General features: G+C 35.9%; 1 protein-coding gene across 1 annotated transcript in view; it reads left to right on the top strand.

Annotated features, from left to right (window-relative positions):
- The first annotated feature begins 2,737 nt into the window (after positions 1 to 2,737).
- Positions 2,738 to 16,342, top strand: part of und (methionyl aminopeptidase und) — a 29,304-nt gene continuing 15,699 nt past the window's right edge. The window contains exon 1 of the mRNA XM_089099466.1: positions 2,738 to 2,923. Within this exon, the coding sequence (XP_088955592.1) occupies positions 2,780 to 2,923 (144 nt within the window). The 5' untranslated portion in view covers positions 2,738 to 2,779. The remainder of the gene's footprint in view (positions 2,924 to 16,342) is intronic.

Genomic DNA, 16,342 nt, shown 5'->3' with positions numbered 1-16,342 from the left:
TAGTAATGGTATGCTTTGTAGGTACCGATACACATGCTGTCATAAACGGCATGAAATCTGGCACCAAATATTTCATCAAGTTCTGACTCAGAACTTGGAGAGGGCCCTCCATTAACGAAAATCTAGTTCTGGGAGCAACATGGGACCAGGAATAAGGGAGCAGCTGTAATTACGTGCAATTACTGCAAAAAAGATGTGAAGTCAACAAAGGGGTCTGCAAGATCGTTTAAAAATCACCTTATGATTAAACACAAAATTGCTGAACAACCTAAACCAAGAACTGGTCAAAAAAAGTCGCATTCAACAGTCTTGTCTCAGTTCAACATGCCAATCACCTCATGTCGAACTAACCCAACTTGATTTGATGGTACTGGTAAGAAAACGGACATAAGAAGTTTTTTAAATTCAACGAAGCAGGAGCAGTTGAAACTGACCACGTTGTGTAGCAAAACGGTTTACATTGACAAGCTTCCTATTTCAATATTTGAAAAACCAGGAGTAATCTCTAAATCTCTAGGCTCTAATCTCTAAACTTACAGGAGGTCTTACTGGCCCATCAGCTCGTACTGTTGCAAGACATCTAGTTACAGCAAAGAAAAGGAAGGTCAAGCAGCTCAAAGCTGAACTCCAGAAAGTCCGGAAAGTGAATTTGACCCAAGACTGCTGGTCTTCAAGAACGGGGTCTGGCTTTCTAGGTATTACAGCTCATTATGTGATGAAAAACACTGATGGCAAGCTAACTTTGGTGCATAGAATCCTTGAGTTTAAGAGACTAAAAGTTGCTCACACTAGCGCCAACATTCTTCGTGCAATCCGTAGTAGCCTCCAGAAGTTCAGAATTCTACGGAAAGTCTACTTTATAATTTACTGATTCGGGAGCTAATATAGTAAAGGCTCTCAGAGACGGTGAAATTTTGCGAAGCTCATGCTTTGCACACAACATGCATAATGTGGTGACTAATGCCCTTAAGCTGTGGGAATGCAGAAACCAGGCAGATTTAGTGAGTGTTCCCCACCTAAATGATTCAGGATCCAGTTCAGAATCTGATGACAACGTTGATACTGCTGAACAAGATGACTTTCCTGACGTGATTGTAGGAGATTATGACATTGAAGAAAGTGGGTATACCGACTGCAGTAATGATGATGATAGTAGCTCAGAATTAAATGATCCAGACCTTGACAGCGATAGTGAGAGCTCAATACCTAGACAAAGAGGCGTCTCTAGTGTAGTATTGACGCTGGGACCAGCACTGGTAAAAATACGAAATCTGGTTAGAATCCTGAAAGTATCTTCCAAATCCCACGATCTTTTTGAAGCTATCTGCAAGACATATAATCTTAGTCCATCCATCACAAAAGACATGAATGTTCGATGGAACAGCACACTTACCATGATAGAAATGTATTGTGCCTGAAAAGAGCCACTGCGCGACTTCTTCAACCAAAACCTACGTGACGCTAAGATTAGAGAGCTCGAACTTCACAGCAATGAGTGGTCCATCATGGAAGCTGTCATTGAGGTTCTTCGCCCGTTCAAACAGGCAACAGTGATAGGCAACAGTGGATACAATTATGTTTCGGCAAGCAAAATCGTGCTGATGATTAAAGGATTACTGTTGTTTTGTCAGACTCCAGATACTAGTATTATGACTGAGTCAATCAATGGGATGAAGGAACTTCTAGTTGTTCAGCTCAGGAGATACCTTTCAGCCAGTCCTAAGTTTGGTATGATGCTCTTCACAAGAGCTGGCTTTTTGGACCCTGCAATTTATGAAAAAATGACACGTGTAGACAGAGAGTCAGCTCGTCAGTCCATCTCCTCGCTTCTCCAGCATTTCATCTCCGTGCAGAGAAGCACAGAAGAAGTCGATCCAATCCAATTGAACTCCAAATCTTTCCCTATTGACGTCGCTCCTACTAAGGCAGGGACTAACCGAAAAGGGTCACCAGAGACTCTTGATCAAGAACACAGCTTGTTTTCTAAGTTTCTCGACACGACTGGGTTACGGATGAACTCTACGAGGCAAAATGCCAACAGTATGGGCATTGACCGCGTGGCAGCAAATATTATCAGGGCATATGAGGAGAGAGTTCCTGTGTTTTTGAGCGAGAGACGAAGATCAGGACAAAATTATTCTGATCCACTAGAATTTTGGTCTGAGTACTTTTACACTTAACCGGAGTTAAGGGAAATTGCATGCATTCATCATTCAGCCCCTGCAACTTCAGTACCCAGTGAGAGTGCATTTAGTATTACTGGGTACTTTACGCGAAAGCAGTGCTCACGAATGACTGCAAAGTCACTTGAACTCCGAATGTTTTTAAGTGATAAATTCTTATTTATGTGGTCTTTTCATATATTTGGTCTTTTTGTATATTTGGTCTTTTTTATTAATCTATATTAATAAATATTCACTTTACTCTCGTAAATCTAAAGAAACTGAAAAAAAAAACCAGAAATATATGTTAAAACGGCCGTTTTTTAATTAATAATAGGTCTTGTCTATTTTTAGGTAAAAAAGCGGAAACCGGAACAGATTTCCGTTTTTTTTCACTATGTTCTGTTGTGTTCCGGTATTTTATTTCCGTTTTTTTCCTTTTATTCTTTGGCCAAAAACAAAAAAGGTACCTACTGCTAGAACGGACCATAAATTCCTCAATAAGAATGTCACTTATAGCATGCTGACATCTATTTTTTCGTGAAACTTTATATCAGAATAGAAAATTTCCGAAATTCCCCTCCATCCATTTCATAACATAAATTCACTACTGAAGAATGGGAAAGAAAAAGGGAAAAACAGTCTCAGTGGATCAAACACAAGAAGATCTTTCTAATTTGAGATTGAATTCAGATACTCAATCTACTTTAAAAGAAGAAACAGCAGCTGAAAATGGATCAGTTCCTGGGGCACCAATAAAGGTTTGTAGTGAAACTTCACTGCTTTAAAGATAAACAGTTTTATAGAATGGTCCATTGCTTTACGGATTTTTTTTTGTAAGTTCTTACCAAATAAATATTCTTCCTTTTGGTAACATCTAATGCATGGCCTTTTCTGAACTAGGATAAAGAGTAATAGCCTAACAAAACAGTAGATAGGCTGTAGGTCTTTTTTTGCTGTCTTTTTTTTAATTTGCATTGAATTGTGTTACAAACAAATCATTGGTTAGGAATATGCAAAGAAAGTAGCCTAATGCAAACCAACAGTATCAGCAGTTTTGTATAAAGTGTAGGCTTGAGAGCTGTATTGGACCCAATTAGACCTACTGTAGACAACAGTACAGATGCATATCCCTTCCAAAGGAAACATCTCAATAAAATAAAAGTAGTAGGCTTTCAAAAGACAGTAAAATTCTACTTTTGGCTATCTTGCAAAAAGCAAAGTTGTGAAGCTGTAAACAATTAGGCTATGTTGTACTTTATATAAACAGAAGATCTATTTTGCAAGGAATTAAGTTTCAAATACACAGATTTGTAAAGCTCATCAAAATATACTAATTCATGGTAGCCTATAGGCTATATTTTTACATTAGGGGGATGGGGGTAAAGTTTATACTTACCTCACATTTGCATCAAAAATAAACTTTACCCCCACCCCCCTAATGTGCAAAAATAGGTCAATATTTACCAAATCATATTATTGAGTTTCAAATAAAGTGAATAACCTATACCATTTGATGCCTTTATTATGCTGATTATGAATATAACAATCATTTCTATTGGAAATGAATTTAGCCCCCCTCCCCCTAGGCCTATATATACCAATTCAGGGTATATATTTCTACATTAGGGAGGGGGCAAATTTTATTTCTGATGTAAATGGGAGGTAAGTTTAAACTTTACCCCCCCCCCCCTAATGTAGAAATATATACCCTGAATTGGCATATATAGTGGGGGGGCTAAAATTTCATTTCTGATAGAAATGATTGTTATATTTGTAATCAGCATAAAAAAGGCATTGAATAGTGTATTCACTTTATTCCTAACTCAATAATATGATTTGGTAAATATTGACCCAAAAATATACCCTGAATTGATATAGCCTATATAGGGGTGGAGGTAAAATTCATTTCTGACAAAAATTGATTATTATATTTGTAATGAGCATAAATAAGGCATCAAGTGGTATGTTTACTTTATTTGTAAGTCAATAATATGAACTGCCAAAAATTTACCTATGCTTTAGCCTGTAGACCCATCCCTGAAAGTTTCATTTTCCTAACCTAACCCCTTTCCAAGATAGGAAAAAGTAGCTAAAATAGAATTTTACCCAATAGACTTCTTATTTGATGGTCCTTTTTAATATAATAGTTTTTACCCTGACAATGAAGCTCATTCCCCTTGATGGCATCAGATAAAGCCCTAGGAACAGTTTGGATCTAATGAGGTGACTGTCCCCTCCCCCTTGGCATGGGCTAAAAGTTTGGTAAAATTCTAGTTTAGCTCTTTTTAGCTATCTTTGAAAGGGGTTAGGTTAGGAAAATGAAATTTTTAGGGGTGCTACATGCTACATTACGTCCCAGGAAGGTATTCCTTCTCCCTGTAGAGGGCAGTGACTTTTGAAAAATGTTTTCAGCTTCACAACCTTGATCAATCACAATTTATGATGTTTCAAATATCTGGAAGTACATTTTCTAAATTATGAAAAAGCCATTGATATGGCTTAAAATTCTACTCAAAAAACAAAAATTACATTTTCAGAACTAAAACCAGAGAAAAAGAATTCATTACTGAATTTCATTCTCCCAACCTAATCCCTTACCAAGATAGTAAAAAGTAGCTAAACTAGAATTTTACCAAAAGTTTTATCATTCACTTTGGTAAACTGAATCCTTGCCACTCTTGTTTTTTCTTAGGCCACCCACTCTCCTCTGTAAATAATGAGCAGGATCTTGGTGTCACTATTGACAATGAACTAAAGTTCAACATTCATGCTAAGAGGTTGGCTGCTGGGGCTAGTTTGACCTTGGGACTGATTAAGCATACTATTTCCACTTAGTTCCCCTAAAGTCATCAGTCTTCTTTATAAGGGACTTCTGCATCCTAAGCTTGAAGTTGGAATGTCTCTTGCCTCTCCATATTTTAAAAAAAGACACACAAGCTCTTCAAGATGTGCAGTGACACATCACAAAAGTGATATTAGGCATGCAAGAGCTCTCCTACCCTGTAAGACTATCAAAGCTGAATCTCTCTATACTTGTTTAGAGAAGAAATAGAGGGGATGCCATTTTAGCCTATAAGTTATAATTGGTACTATTGGTGCCAATTCAGGAACTAGAGTTCATCACCTGAAAGTTGCCAAGCAGTCTACAGTATCTAGAGTCCATACTCAATTCTTCTCAACATGTATTGTCAACAATTAGGACAAACAATCTAATGAAACAGTTACTGCTGAATCTGTTGATGTTTTTAAATGAAGGCTAGATGCTGAGTGGTCCACTAGAGACTGTAAACTCAATTGGGATGCTATTAAACATGGAACAGTACCTGGTCACCAGTGAACCTTGCATACAATCATTCTGGAGCTCTACAAGGAGAATTCCTTAGATTGCTCCTAGCTGCAATTTAATGTAATTAGATTTCTGTGACTTGATTACAAGATCAGTGCATGTTTGAAATGGATTCCACAACACTGTATCTGGCTGCCTTAAGTATCTAGGGAATTGTCAAGAGTGTTAATGTCACCTGAAGGGAACTGTTGAGAACTTTTAAGGTACTGTGTAAATAGCAGTAATTTCATGCTAAAACAAAATATTCAGAAAGTTCAGATGCAAATGCTATATATATATATCCAGGGGGGAAAAATGTAGAATGTATTAACTGAAGGTTTTGTCAAGAAGATTCTTACAGAAATTTTTGCACAAGATCATTCTGCCAAGCTCTATAGTGTGGTTGCTGATGAAACAATAGTTGTGTCACACAAGTCATAACTAATTTTTGCCCTTTTCTACCATTATAATTGCACAGAAACAAGGATTTTTTTAGACCCTACAAAAAAATGTTACTTGGACAGCATTGGAAACTTAATACTGATCATTAAAGAGGAAATGCTTGGATTTCCTTTGATCTTATGGACTAGACTTGGATTTTTTTGGACTAGATAGTCCAAAAAATAGCAAAGAATGTCCTGTGTTGGCCATGTTTTTACCTTGCTCCAAATCTTTCTATGTCAAAGATGTCATCTGTCCAAAGTATGAGAAACTCCTTTGGAGTAATGAAAAATAAAGTTCCTCTTTTTGGTGCTTCTACAAAGTGTGATTATGTTTTAACCAGAGTAATTAAAGCACAGCTATTTAGCATGTGTGAAACACTGGAGTGAAAGGCAAGATTCCTTAATCCAGTTTGTGATAGAGCTCCTTAAAATCATGGAAGCTCTTGAGATCATCAGTGGCTGGGGAAAATGCACAACTGTAGCTAAAGAAAAATCTGAATTGACCGCTGTCACATCATTAGGTCTGATATTAACCATTTACACTCTGATTAACATGTTGAGACTGATTTTAACACTCAATTGGCTATCTCATAAGAAGAGCTTGGACCTTGCATCCACAGCAAGCAAGGCTGTGGACCTTCTCAGCTGGATGTCAAGCATCAGAAAAGTTAAGATAGTCAATTTTTGTTGCTTGGTGTGACACATCATTTTAGACTTAGAAAGTCATTTTTCATAGAAACCCTGGACACTTTTAAACTCAGTAATTTCTCACCCATAAAATGTATGGAAATGAAGAAACAACAATTTGCTGACTTTTACACCTTCAACTTTCTAAACCATAACTTTCTAATGGAGTATAAACTGAGCACCTCCTATCTGCTACCTTACCCCTTACATAATATTTGTCACTATTGTTTCAGGCTTGCACTGCTCAGCAGTAAGTTCCAACTGCCTTTTCAGAAGTTATTATTACCTATGTCTTAAAGAAGGGCAAGAACCCAAAGGTTTGGGAATTCTACAGACCAATTACTGTTTTGTCTGTTATTGGTAAGCTTTTTGAAAAGGTTATCTTCCAAGAAATCAACATAAGGTGCAACCATGGAGACATGGATTCTGCAAAGGCTTAGACATGCAAAATGCACATGCAACCTTTTTGGCTATTTAGACTACTATTGGATGCTGAAAAGGAATCTGTGTTTGTGTGGAATTGATGTTTCAAAGGCACTCAATTCCACTATTCATTTGCAGGCTATTCTTTCTCTGTTGAGAAGTAGAATGAACTCTTTTCTCTGCTCTCTTAGCTTAGCAACCCCATCACTGTTCACAAGGTAGGAAACAAGGCTCTGTGCTTAGTCCAGCTCTTTTCAAAAATGCCATCTAAACTATTACTGAAAATATTCCTCTATTCCAGATTGAGGCCTATATTATTCCAGCCACCTCTGTTACACAGGCAACATTCTTTTACTATCGGATGATCTCCAAGTTCTCCAAAATCCAGTTCGTATAGTTTGCTCTGGTCTTAATGAGTTTTGCTTCCTGTAAAACTGAGTCTCTTGTCTATGGTTTGTCTCAGCAACCTCCCATAACTGCAAATGTTGGCCCAGCTACCATTTCTGCATTGTCTTCTCTGAAGTATTTAGGTCTCCTATTTGGCATAAATGTTAACACTCCTAAAACACTTTACCTTAGCATTGAAAGGAAAGCTTAGAAAATTGCAAGGGCTGGTTTCTCAAGTTAAAAGCCAGTTTCACAAAGTAACCTGGGACAGACTTTACAATGCTTTTTTTTTGTCCCACATGTCTTCTCTTTGGTCCCATTGTGTTTTTTTTTTGTTTTTTTTTTTACATTATCTTATCAGAAGAGAATTCAATCTCTATTCTTCTGTTGTTCGTTTGTTTTTTTTGCAAATATCTTCTGCAGTTGCTGCTTTGGGCTCATAACCAGTACATTTCCTGTAGATATGACATACTTTTCTCCTGAGTTTTATCTTGATAATGCTTTCATTTTTCTTTAATTTTTGGTATCTTTGTAATTCTCTAATTGCATTTCATGCTTGTACAGGGGGTTACAAATACATTACTATTATCATTACGCATTTAGGCTACTAGAGAAATATGTTATTAGAGTTGTGTATGGGACAATCAGAGGGGTAGGGTGTATTGTCCAATTAACAACTATTATAGTAGATTAGCAAGGAGTATAAAATGAGGGGTAAATATATGCAAGACTCCATAACTAACATGGATACAAAATGAACACACTACTCAATTCCTTTTCTAATGCTCTTTCCATATATAATAATCAATTAACTTGCTAATGCACCCTCCTTCCCTGGTGGTCCATATATAGCCCAAGAAGTATATAGAAACAAAAAGAAATAACTACTGCAATGAAATTCTTACTTTGTTGTATGCACAATGTTTTATTAATGAGATAGTTATGTTTCTTTCCATTATTATACACTTTATTGGGACTTTTTCTTAATTTAGGACACATTTTTCCAAACTCTTTAAAATCTTATAAGTAATCTTTTTAATTTTATATGTGCTGTCTAAGTAGTTCTAAAATTGTTCTTTGTATATTGTAAATTTTATCCAGGTTCAATAAGGGTCAGTGCCCTTCAGAGAAGGAAAAGGTAGAGATAAATATTTTTGAAGACTTTCCCATGGAATATCCTAGGCTCTGGAAACATTTCTGAAAGATTCATTAGCCTGATTCAACTTATTTTCCTGCTTGCCAACCCCCCCCCCCCCCCATCTAGGATTCTAATGGTTTCCAAGACTTAGAGTCAAATCAAAATGAATTTAAACCAGAATTACAGAAGAAGAAAAATTCTTCAACATTAAACAGGTCCATAACTTGAAGATAACCTGTCTTTAATGCAGTTATCTAAGCCTTAGAAACATGGAAGGAGTGGAGATTAGGATAAATCCCCCTGTGCTTGCAGTGCCTAATCTCAGGCCAATTCTCGTGATTAGAATTTATCTTTCCTAAGCATGGATTATTAAGGAGACTAATCTTAGACATGATATAGATAGGTTGGTGCTAGATAAAACTAGGCTAGTAGGGATTAACTGATTCTAATCTTAGAAAACACCTTTTATGTAAGCTCATTAAATAGATAAGAGTATAGGCCTAGTGTATATTCCAGGATGGAATTATCTCTGAACTCTTCATCTCTTGTATAAAAATTCTCCCAAAAATAAAGGGTCCATTATCACATGGACATCAGTTGAACTCTGTTCATCATACACCTCTCAAAACAACCATTTGTGCAACAAAAAGGCAGATTTCTTCATCTAGGTGAACATATATGACACCAAAAACATAAATTCACCTCAACATGCCTCTCAAGTCAGATAGATAATGTCTAAAGGCTTTATTACGTACCCCTGTTTATGGAGCAATTGCTTACATGTCCATATCTTGAGAATTCTCCAAAGGTTTCAGATTTTTGTTTTTATTTGTCAACTGTATGTAAACTACCATATGAGTGAAGCTCTACTCCAGTCACAAACACAGTTGAATGAGAGTTTTTTTTTAAGTTCAATGAGAGGAGGGTGAGAGTAGAAAAAAACAGTTATGTTGAACAAATCAAGCTTGAAAACACATGTTCATGTTGACAGATGACTTTTGTTCAATTTATGTACTTGTAAAAATGGGGGCCCAAAGAATAGACAGGAAGGCAAGACCATTCATGTGGTACAAAGGTTTTTTTTTTTTGCAAGGTTTGACGTTTTACTTATAACTAAGAATATAAGCATTTAAATTGACAGTAATTCCAGAAGCTGGAAAATTTTACATGATACCATAGTTATTTAACAAGGGCTTGACAACTTGCCAAGAAATCAGATGTTACATGACTATATTTGAATATAACATGGCTGTCCAGCATTAGGTAAGCTGAGGTAGTACAAGCATTTTTTTTTTTTTTTTTTTGCCATCCTTCTCTGCATACGTGGGTATTTTTCATTAAAAATTGCATTCAAGGTTTCTGAATGTATCTGTCCAGCAATAGGTAAGCTGAGGTTGTATAGTACAAAGCATTTTTTTTTTTTTTTTAAGCTCAAAATTTGCCAGAACAAATATTGTTTGAAAGCTTTTTATCTATTTTGTCTATTTCAGGGGTGTTTGAGCTAACCAAAAGGCCCTAAGTACTTATACTTGCCACAATTACTGCCATCACTACAATTTTTGCTAGCACTGAGTCCAATGGTGTTAAAATGAAATTTTCATGGAGTGTTTAAGGGAGTTTCAACAAAATCAAAACACCCTATGTGCATGCATGTTGCCAAAATGGCACAAAAGCAATATATTAGGAATAAATTAGAGTATTAATTTGAAACCGGAACATTCAGGGCAAACCAAAAGGGGTGCTGAACTAGCCAAAAGGCACTATGTGCATGTAACAGGTATTTCTACAACTACTAAGAATATGTTTTTAAGAAATAATTGCTGTATACGCAATATCTTAGGAACGGCTTAGAGTATTAAGTTGAAACTTTCATGGCAAATTGAAAGGGATGTCAAACTAACCAAGAGGCACTGTTGTCATGTTACCACTTTGGCTGTTGCAACTATTAGTTCTACTGAGACTAAGGGTATTAAGGTGAAACTTCTATGGAATATTTAGGTGAATGTTAAACTAAAACAGAACACACAATGTGCATTAAGGATGCCATAAGGGTGTATAAACCATTTCTCAGGAGTATTAGTTTCAAACTTTCAGGTTATGCTGAGAGGGATAAGGAACTTAGTGTATACTGTTACTACTACTCCTGCTACTACTACTACTACTACTGTTGAAGCTAAGGGTATTAAGATGAAACTTGTAGGGAATGTTTAGGGGGATGTTGAACTAAGTCAAAACCCACTATATGCATGCAGATGGTCAAAAGAGCATATCAGCAATATCCCAGGAATGGCCTAGGGTATTAAGTTAAAACTTTCAGGACATGTTAAGTGGGACGTTGAACAAGCCAAAGTTACTACATGCATGCTACTACTACTATTACAACTGCCACTAGAACTACTGCTATTGAAGCTAAGGGTATTAATTTAAACATTTAAGGGAATGTTAACTTGGGTGCTGAAATAAATCAAAGCACACTATTTCAATGCAGGTTATCAATGGACTACTGACTACGCAATTTGTATACTTGTTGTCAAAAGAGCATATCAGAATTATCTTGGGAACAGCTTAGAGTATTAGACTAAAACTTTCAGGGCATGATGAGGGAGATGTTGAACTGATAAAAATGTGCTATGTGCATACTACAACAAATTGTAGTAGTACTACTATTACTACTGGTATTAATACTACTATTGCTAAAGCTAAGAGTATTAAGATGAAAATTTGAGGGATTGTTGAGGAAGATTTTGGATGGGATCTAAGCACACTGTGTGCATACAGATTATCCAAAGGACTTATAGTAAATCTTAGAAACAGCTTAAATTGTCAAGTTGAAACTAGCAGGGCTTAAGGAGGGGCTTTTTAGCTATACCAAAAAGGCACAATATGAATGCTATTACTATTAATACTACTGCTGCTGTCACTACTTCATCTCACAATGCTCCTACTATTGTTTCTGATACTACGATTGCTACAACCATTGCTAATGTTAAGGGTTTTAGATAAAATCTTCAGGGAAAGGTGAAGGCAGTGTTGAATCAAAACAATCCATTTGCATGCACATATTCAAAATGGCACATCAGCAATGTCTAAGAAAATACTTAATACTAAGGAGTATTGAGGTGAAGTATTTGGGGTATTTAAGGGAGATGCTGAACTAAATCAGAACACTATGTAACTGGATTATCAAAGGGTTGTATTAACAATATCCCAGCAAAAGAAACTCTTGGGTTATGAAGCTAAAACTTTGGGGCTACTAAAATTCCTAAAACTTTGCTACTAGTTATATCACTACTAGTGCTACTATCGAATTAAATAAAAATTGCTTAATTGCATCCATGTTTTAAAAATGGCTTAGCTAGGATATCTTAGGACTGGAATTTAGTATAAATTAGAAACTTTCAGAGAAAGTTCATATTACTTTAAATCTAAATCAAGAGGTACTGTGTGCATGTTGGTTGTCAATAAGCTTGTATCGAAATTATCTCAAGAATGGATGAGGGTATTAAGCTGAAACTTCCAGAGCTACTACTATTACTACTTCTGCTACTACTATTGAACTAAATCAAAAGTGTTGAAGTGCATCCATGTTGTCAAAATAGCATATATACAAAGTCATAGCATATATAGAAACTGAATAGGGTGTTAAGTTTTATTTTTCAGAGAAAGTTGAGGAGGTGTGAAACTAAATCAAAAGATATTATATGTATCCAGATTCTCAGTAGGTCATATATGCAATATCCCAGTAATAGCTAGGGGTGTTATTTTCGAACCCGAAAGATTATGAAACTTTTTAACGATTTATTTGAATATTTTCCCCCTTATCCATCAATCTGTAGCATTGTAAAAGAACTATTTTAAAAAAAAATTGCAAAATTCGTCCAACATATAAATTGTAAGCCAAAATCTGGATTCTTATATAGAAAAGCCAGAAAAATTAAAAAAAATATTTTTTTAATCAATTAAAAAGACTGTGGTAATTAAAAACGAACAGAAATTAATTTGAAAGAACTTTTATTTACAAAAACTTTGTAAATAACAAGAAAATTAAATAGCTACTTAAACCAAAGATGAGCGAAAATACAGTCAAATAATTTTTCAGGCGTAAAGCTAGCATAAACCATCAATGAATAAAATGAACAGAAGTTACATAAATAACGAAGTCATACTCAAAGCTCCAAACAAAGTCATACTGCAAGGCATATTAAATTTGTTTTGGAAGGAGGGCAATCTAAGGAATTCTCCTTGTAGAGCTCCAGAATGATTGTATGCAAGGTTCACTGGTGACCAGGTACTGTTCCATGTTTAGTAGCATCCCAATTGAGTTTACAGTCTCTAGTGGACCACTCAGCATCTAGCCTTCATTTAAAAACATCAACAGATTCAGCAGTAACTGTTTCATTAGATACTTTGTCCTAATTGTTGACAATACATGTTGAAAAGAATTAAGTATGGACTCTAGATACTGTAGACTGCTTGGTAAGTTTCAGGTGATGAACTCTAGTTCTTGAATTGGCACCAAAACGACCAATTATTGTACAAAAGTACAAAAGTACCAAAACTTATTGGCTAAAATGGCATCCCCTCTATTTCTCCTCTAAACAAGTATAGAGAGATTCAGCTTTGATAGTCTTACAGGGTAGGAGGTAGAAGAGAAGAATGATTTTTAATTTTGTGTCTTCGTTATCCAATTAGGTCATGAAATTTATTAGAAATTAGTTTATTTCTTTTATCTTTTATTTATTTATTTTATTATTATTTTTTTTGTTTTTTTTTTGGGGGGGGGGGGGCTAAGGATGGCTGGTAGTAATTATGTATGTAGGGTTTTGTAAAGGGTGATGTCTATAAACTTCGGGTTTGGTTGTTAAAGTGTTATATTTCTTTTTAATAAAACCCCTTTTCTCTCAAAAGCGAACGGAAACTAAGAGGAGTAGGGCTGACAGCCCACATCAAGGAGGCACACTTGTGCCTCTTTAAAGAGGCAACCCACCACAGTGTTAAGCGATTTCCGGTCCTAGCGGTCGCAGAGAGACGGTGGTGATTGCATTTTGTAGCCTAAGCTCAAACTAAGAAACATGAGAAATTTCACCCCCCCCCCCCCCGCTCCGACTTTATCTTCATGGGGGAAAGTGGGCCGGAAGTTTCGACCTTCTCACCACAACCCCCCTTTAACGTTGTCCGATCAAGCTGAAATTTAGAGGATCAGCTTTCCTAGGGCCTGGGAGCTTATCCTCAAAATTGCAGCTCAATCTGACACTTGCGTCCCTGTTTTCCAAAAACCAAATATAGCCACTTAAGTTTCATCAATTTTTTTTTATTAGCCACATCTACAAGCCCTAGTTGGCAACGGATCCGAATGAATGAGGACTCACTCGAAGTGGAATTCGACCTGTTAGGGAGTGGGAGATTGCAGACCGAAAAAATTATCCCCCGAATTTACATTTACGAAAAACCTCGTTTTCCTATAAGAGCCCATGTTAATTTTTCCCACCACAGCCCCGCTTTAGCGTTGTCCGATCGGGCTGAAATTTAGAGGATAAGCTTTCCTAGAGTCTGGGAGCTCATCCTCAAAATTTCAGCTCAATCCGATCACTCCTTTCCTGTTTTCCAAAAAACAAATATCAAGTTATTTTTTTATCTGACATGCCTACAGGCCATAGTTGGTAACGGATCCGGGTGAATGAGGACTCATTCGAAGCGGAATTCGACCTGTTAGGGCCTTTTGATATTTTCAGACCGAAAAAATTATCCCCCGAATTTACATTTACGAAAAACCTCGTTTTCCTATAAGAGCCCATGTTAATTTTTGGAAATCCTAAAAGCATAGTATTTCATTATTAAATTAGATCAAAATAGTCCCCTTAACCTACCAAGACCGACTGCAAGCTTCCAAAAATTCCAGCTCTTTCCCAGAAGTTTTTTTTTGTCGAAAAACGAAAATTTTACTTTGTATTTGCTTGTGTTGAAAATAGATTGCAGAGACTAGAAAATAATTTAACAACTCTGATGGTCCAGTGGTCACTATTCCTGTCTTTCATGCGGAAGACCCGGGTTCGATTCCCCGTTAGAGGAATTTTTTTATAAATTGAATTTAATTGTATTGAATTGTAGTATCTCTTAAATTTAAAGTTTAAAAAAGAAACTCAGTTTCTTTTATAAATCCAATCTATTGGATCCTTCGAATCAACAGGCGTCTCCAGAAGAATATCACTGTCGGCCTTCAGCTTACAGGTAAGTCTCCACTGCTTTGATAACATGCCGTATACCCGCATGCTCGAAGAAAAGTTGAAAAAAGAAAATCTTACTGTGCATTTGATTTGAGTATTCAGGAGTTAAAAGCCTTAACAAAAAAATCTTCAAAAGCGGGGGGTTTGCGGGGCGGCAGCCCCCCAACTTGAAATCCTGACAAGATCAGCTAACAGTTAGTCAAGCAATAATAAATAATAAACTGTACAAAAACGTGCAGAAATTATTTGAAAAAAACTACGTTTTCTAAAGAGTTAAAGAGGCTGAGTCACAAGTTCGAACCTTAAAACGTACAGGGATTAGGAGGTACAGTTGGGGGCTGCCGCCCCCAAACCCCCCGCTTTTACAGCCTCTTTTGTTAAGATTTTTATTTTGGGAGTCTCCCGCCCCCTCAACGCCCGCTTTTTTCCTTGCAAAGAAATGCTTTGCAACACGAACGAAGTCTGCTTGAATTTTTTACCGTAAGAACATCCTATTGCATCTCATTGATTAGAAACAGTACTGAGCTTGTTTGCTGGATTTTTTACAGGAGATTTTTCCCTAACCGATAACAAGCTATAATGTGATGAACTTGGTACGACCAACTGATTGCAGGCTACAGGACTTAAAGAACCTTACCAAAAAAGGCTGCAAAAGCGGGAGGTTTGGGGGGCAGCAGTCCCCCAACTGTACCTCCTAATCCTTGTACGTTGTAAGGTTCGAACTTGTGACTCAGCCTCTTTAACTCTTTAGAAAACGTAGTTTTTTTTCAAATAATGCTTCCTAAAGACCAGAACATAATTTGCTCTTTTTCTGAAACAAATACATATCAAGTGTTTTCTCTCTTTTTTTTAAATTTTTATCTATCCAAAACTATTGAGACTATATATATATATATATATATATATATATATATATATATATATATATATATATATATATATATATATATATATATATATATATATATATATATATATATATATATATATATATATATATATATATATATATTAATCATTTTTCTATTCTGGTAAGAACGTGGAAAATAAAGAAAATACTCTACTGCAAATAGTAAATGTGGATGAAATTTAGATCACTCTGTTGAACCAAAGGGTGAAGTCCAGACACAAAAAGTATACACCATTGTCAATAATATATTTGTTAAATATCTTGCTAAGATCACTTCACTAAGTTGGAATGACCTGTTTTATCAACCGGAATTAATAAAGTGCAACATTAAGTCATCAGAACCTTTGAGAAAAGTAATGATGTGATTGATTTTCAGCCAACCTTTCTCAACTGTTAAACTTCATGTTGACAATTTCTTCGGTTGTTATTAAGTCTCATATTTCTAAAGATTTTGGAAAATATACTCGTGATGTAATCTAATAAATTTTGGCGTAAATTCTATTTCTCTTTCCTGTTAAAGTATCAAAGAATCATCCATTCTATAGGATTTGTTTTCTTCTCAGACTTGTTGTGATTCTCACTGACGTGCCTCTTTTAAACACAGATTTTATTTACGATTCAATGTGATCGTCCCTGTTAC

The sequence above is a fragment of the Artemia sp. Qi Xiang Cuo genome, chromosome 2 (genome assembly GCF_049724085.1).
Source record: "Artemia sp. Qi Xiang Cuo chromosome 2, ASM4972408v1, whole genome shotgun sequence".
NCBI lineage: Eukaryota > Metazoa > Arthropoda > Branchiopoda > Anostraca > Artemiidae > Artemia > Artemia sp. Qi Xiang Cuo.
The sequence above is the reverse complement of the archived record's forward strand: the minus strand, read 5'-3'. Positions and strand labels throughout refer to the sequence as shown.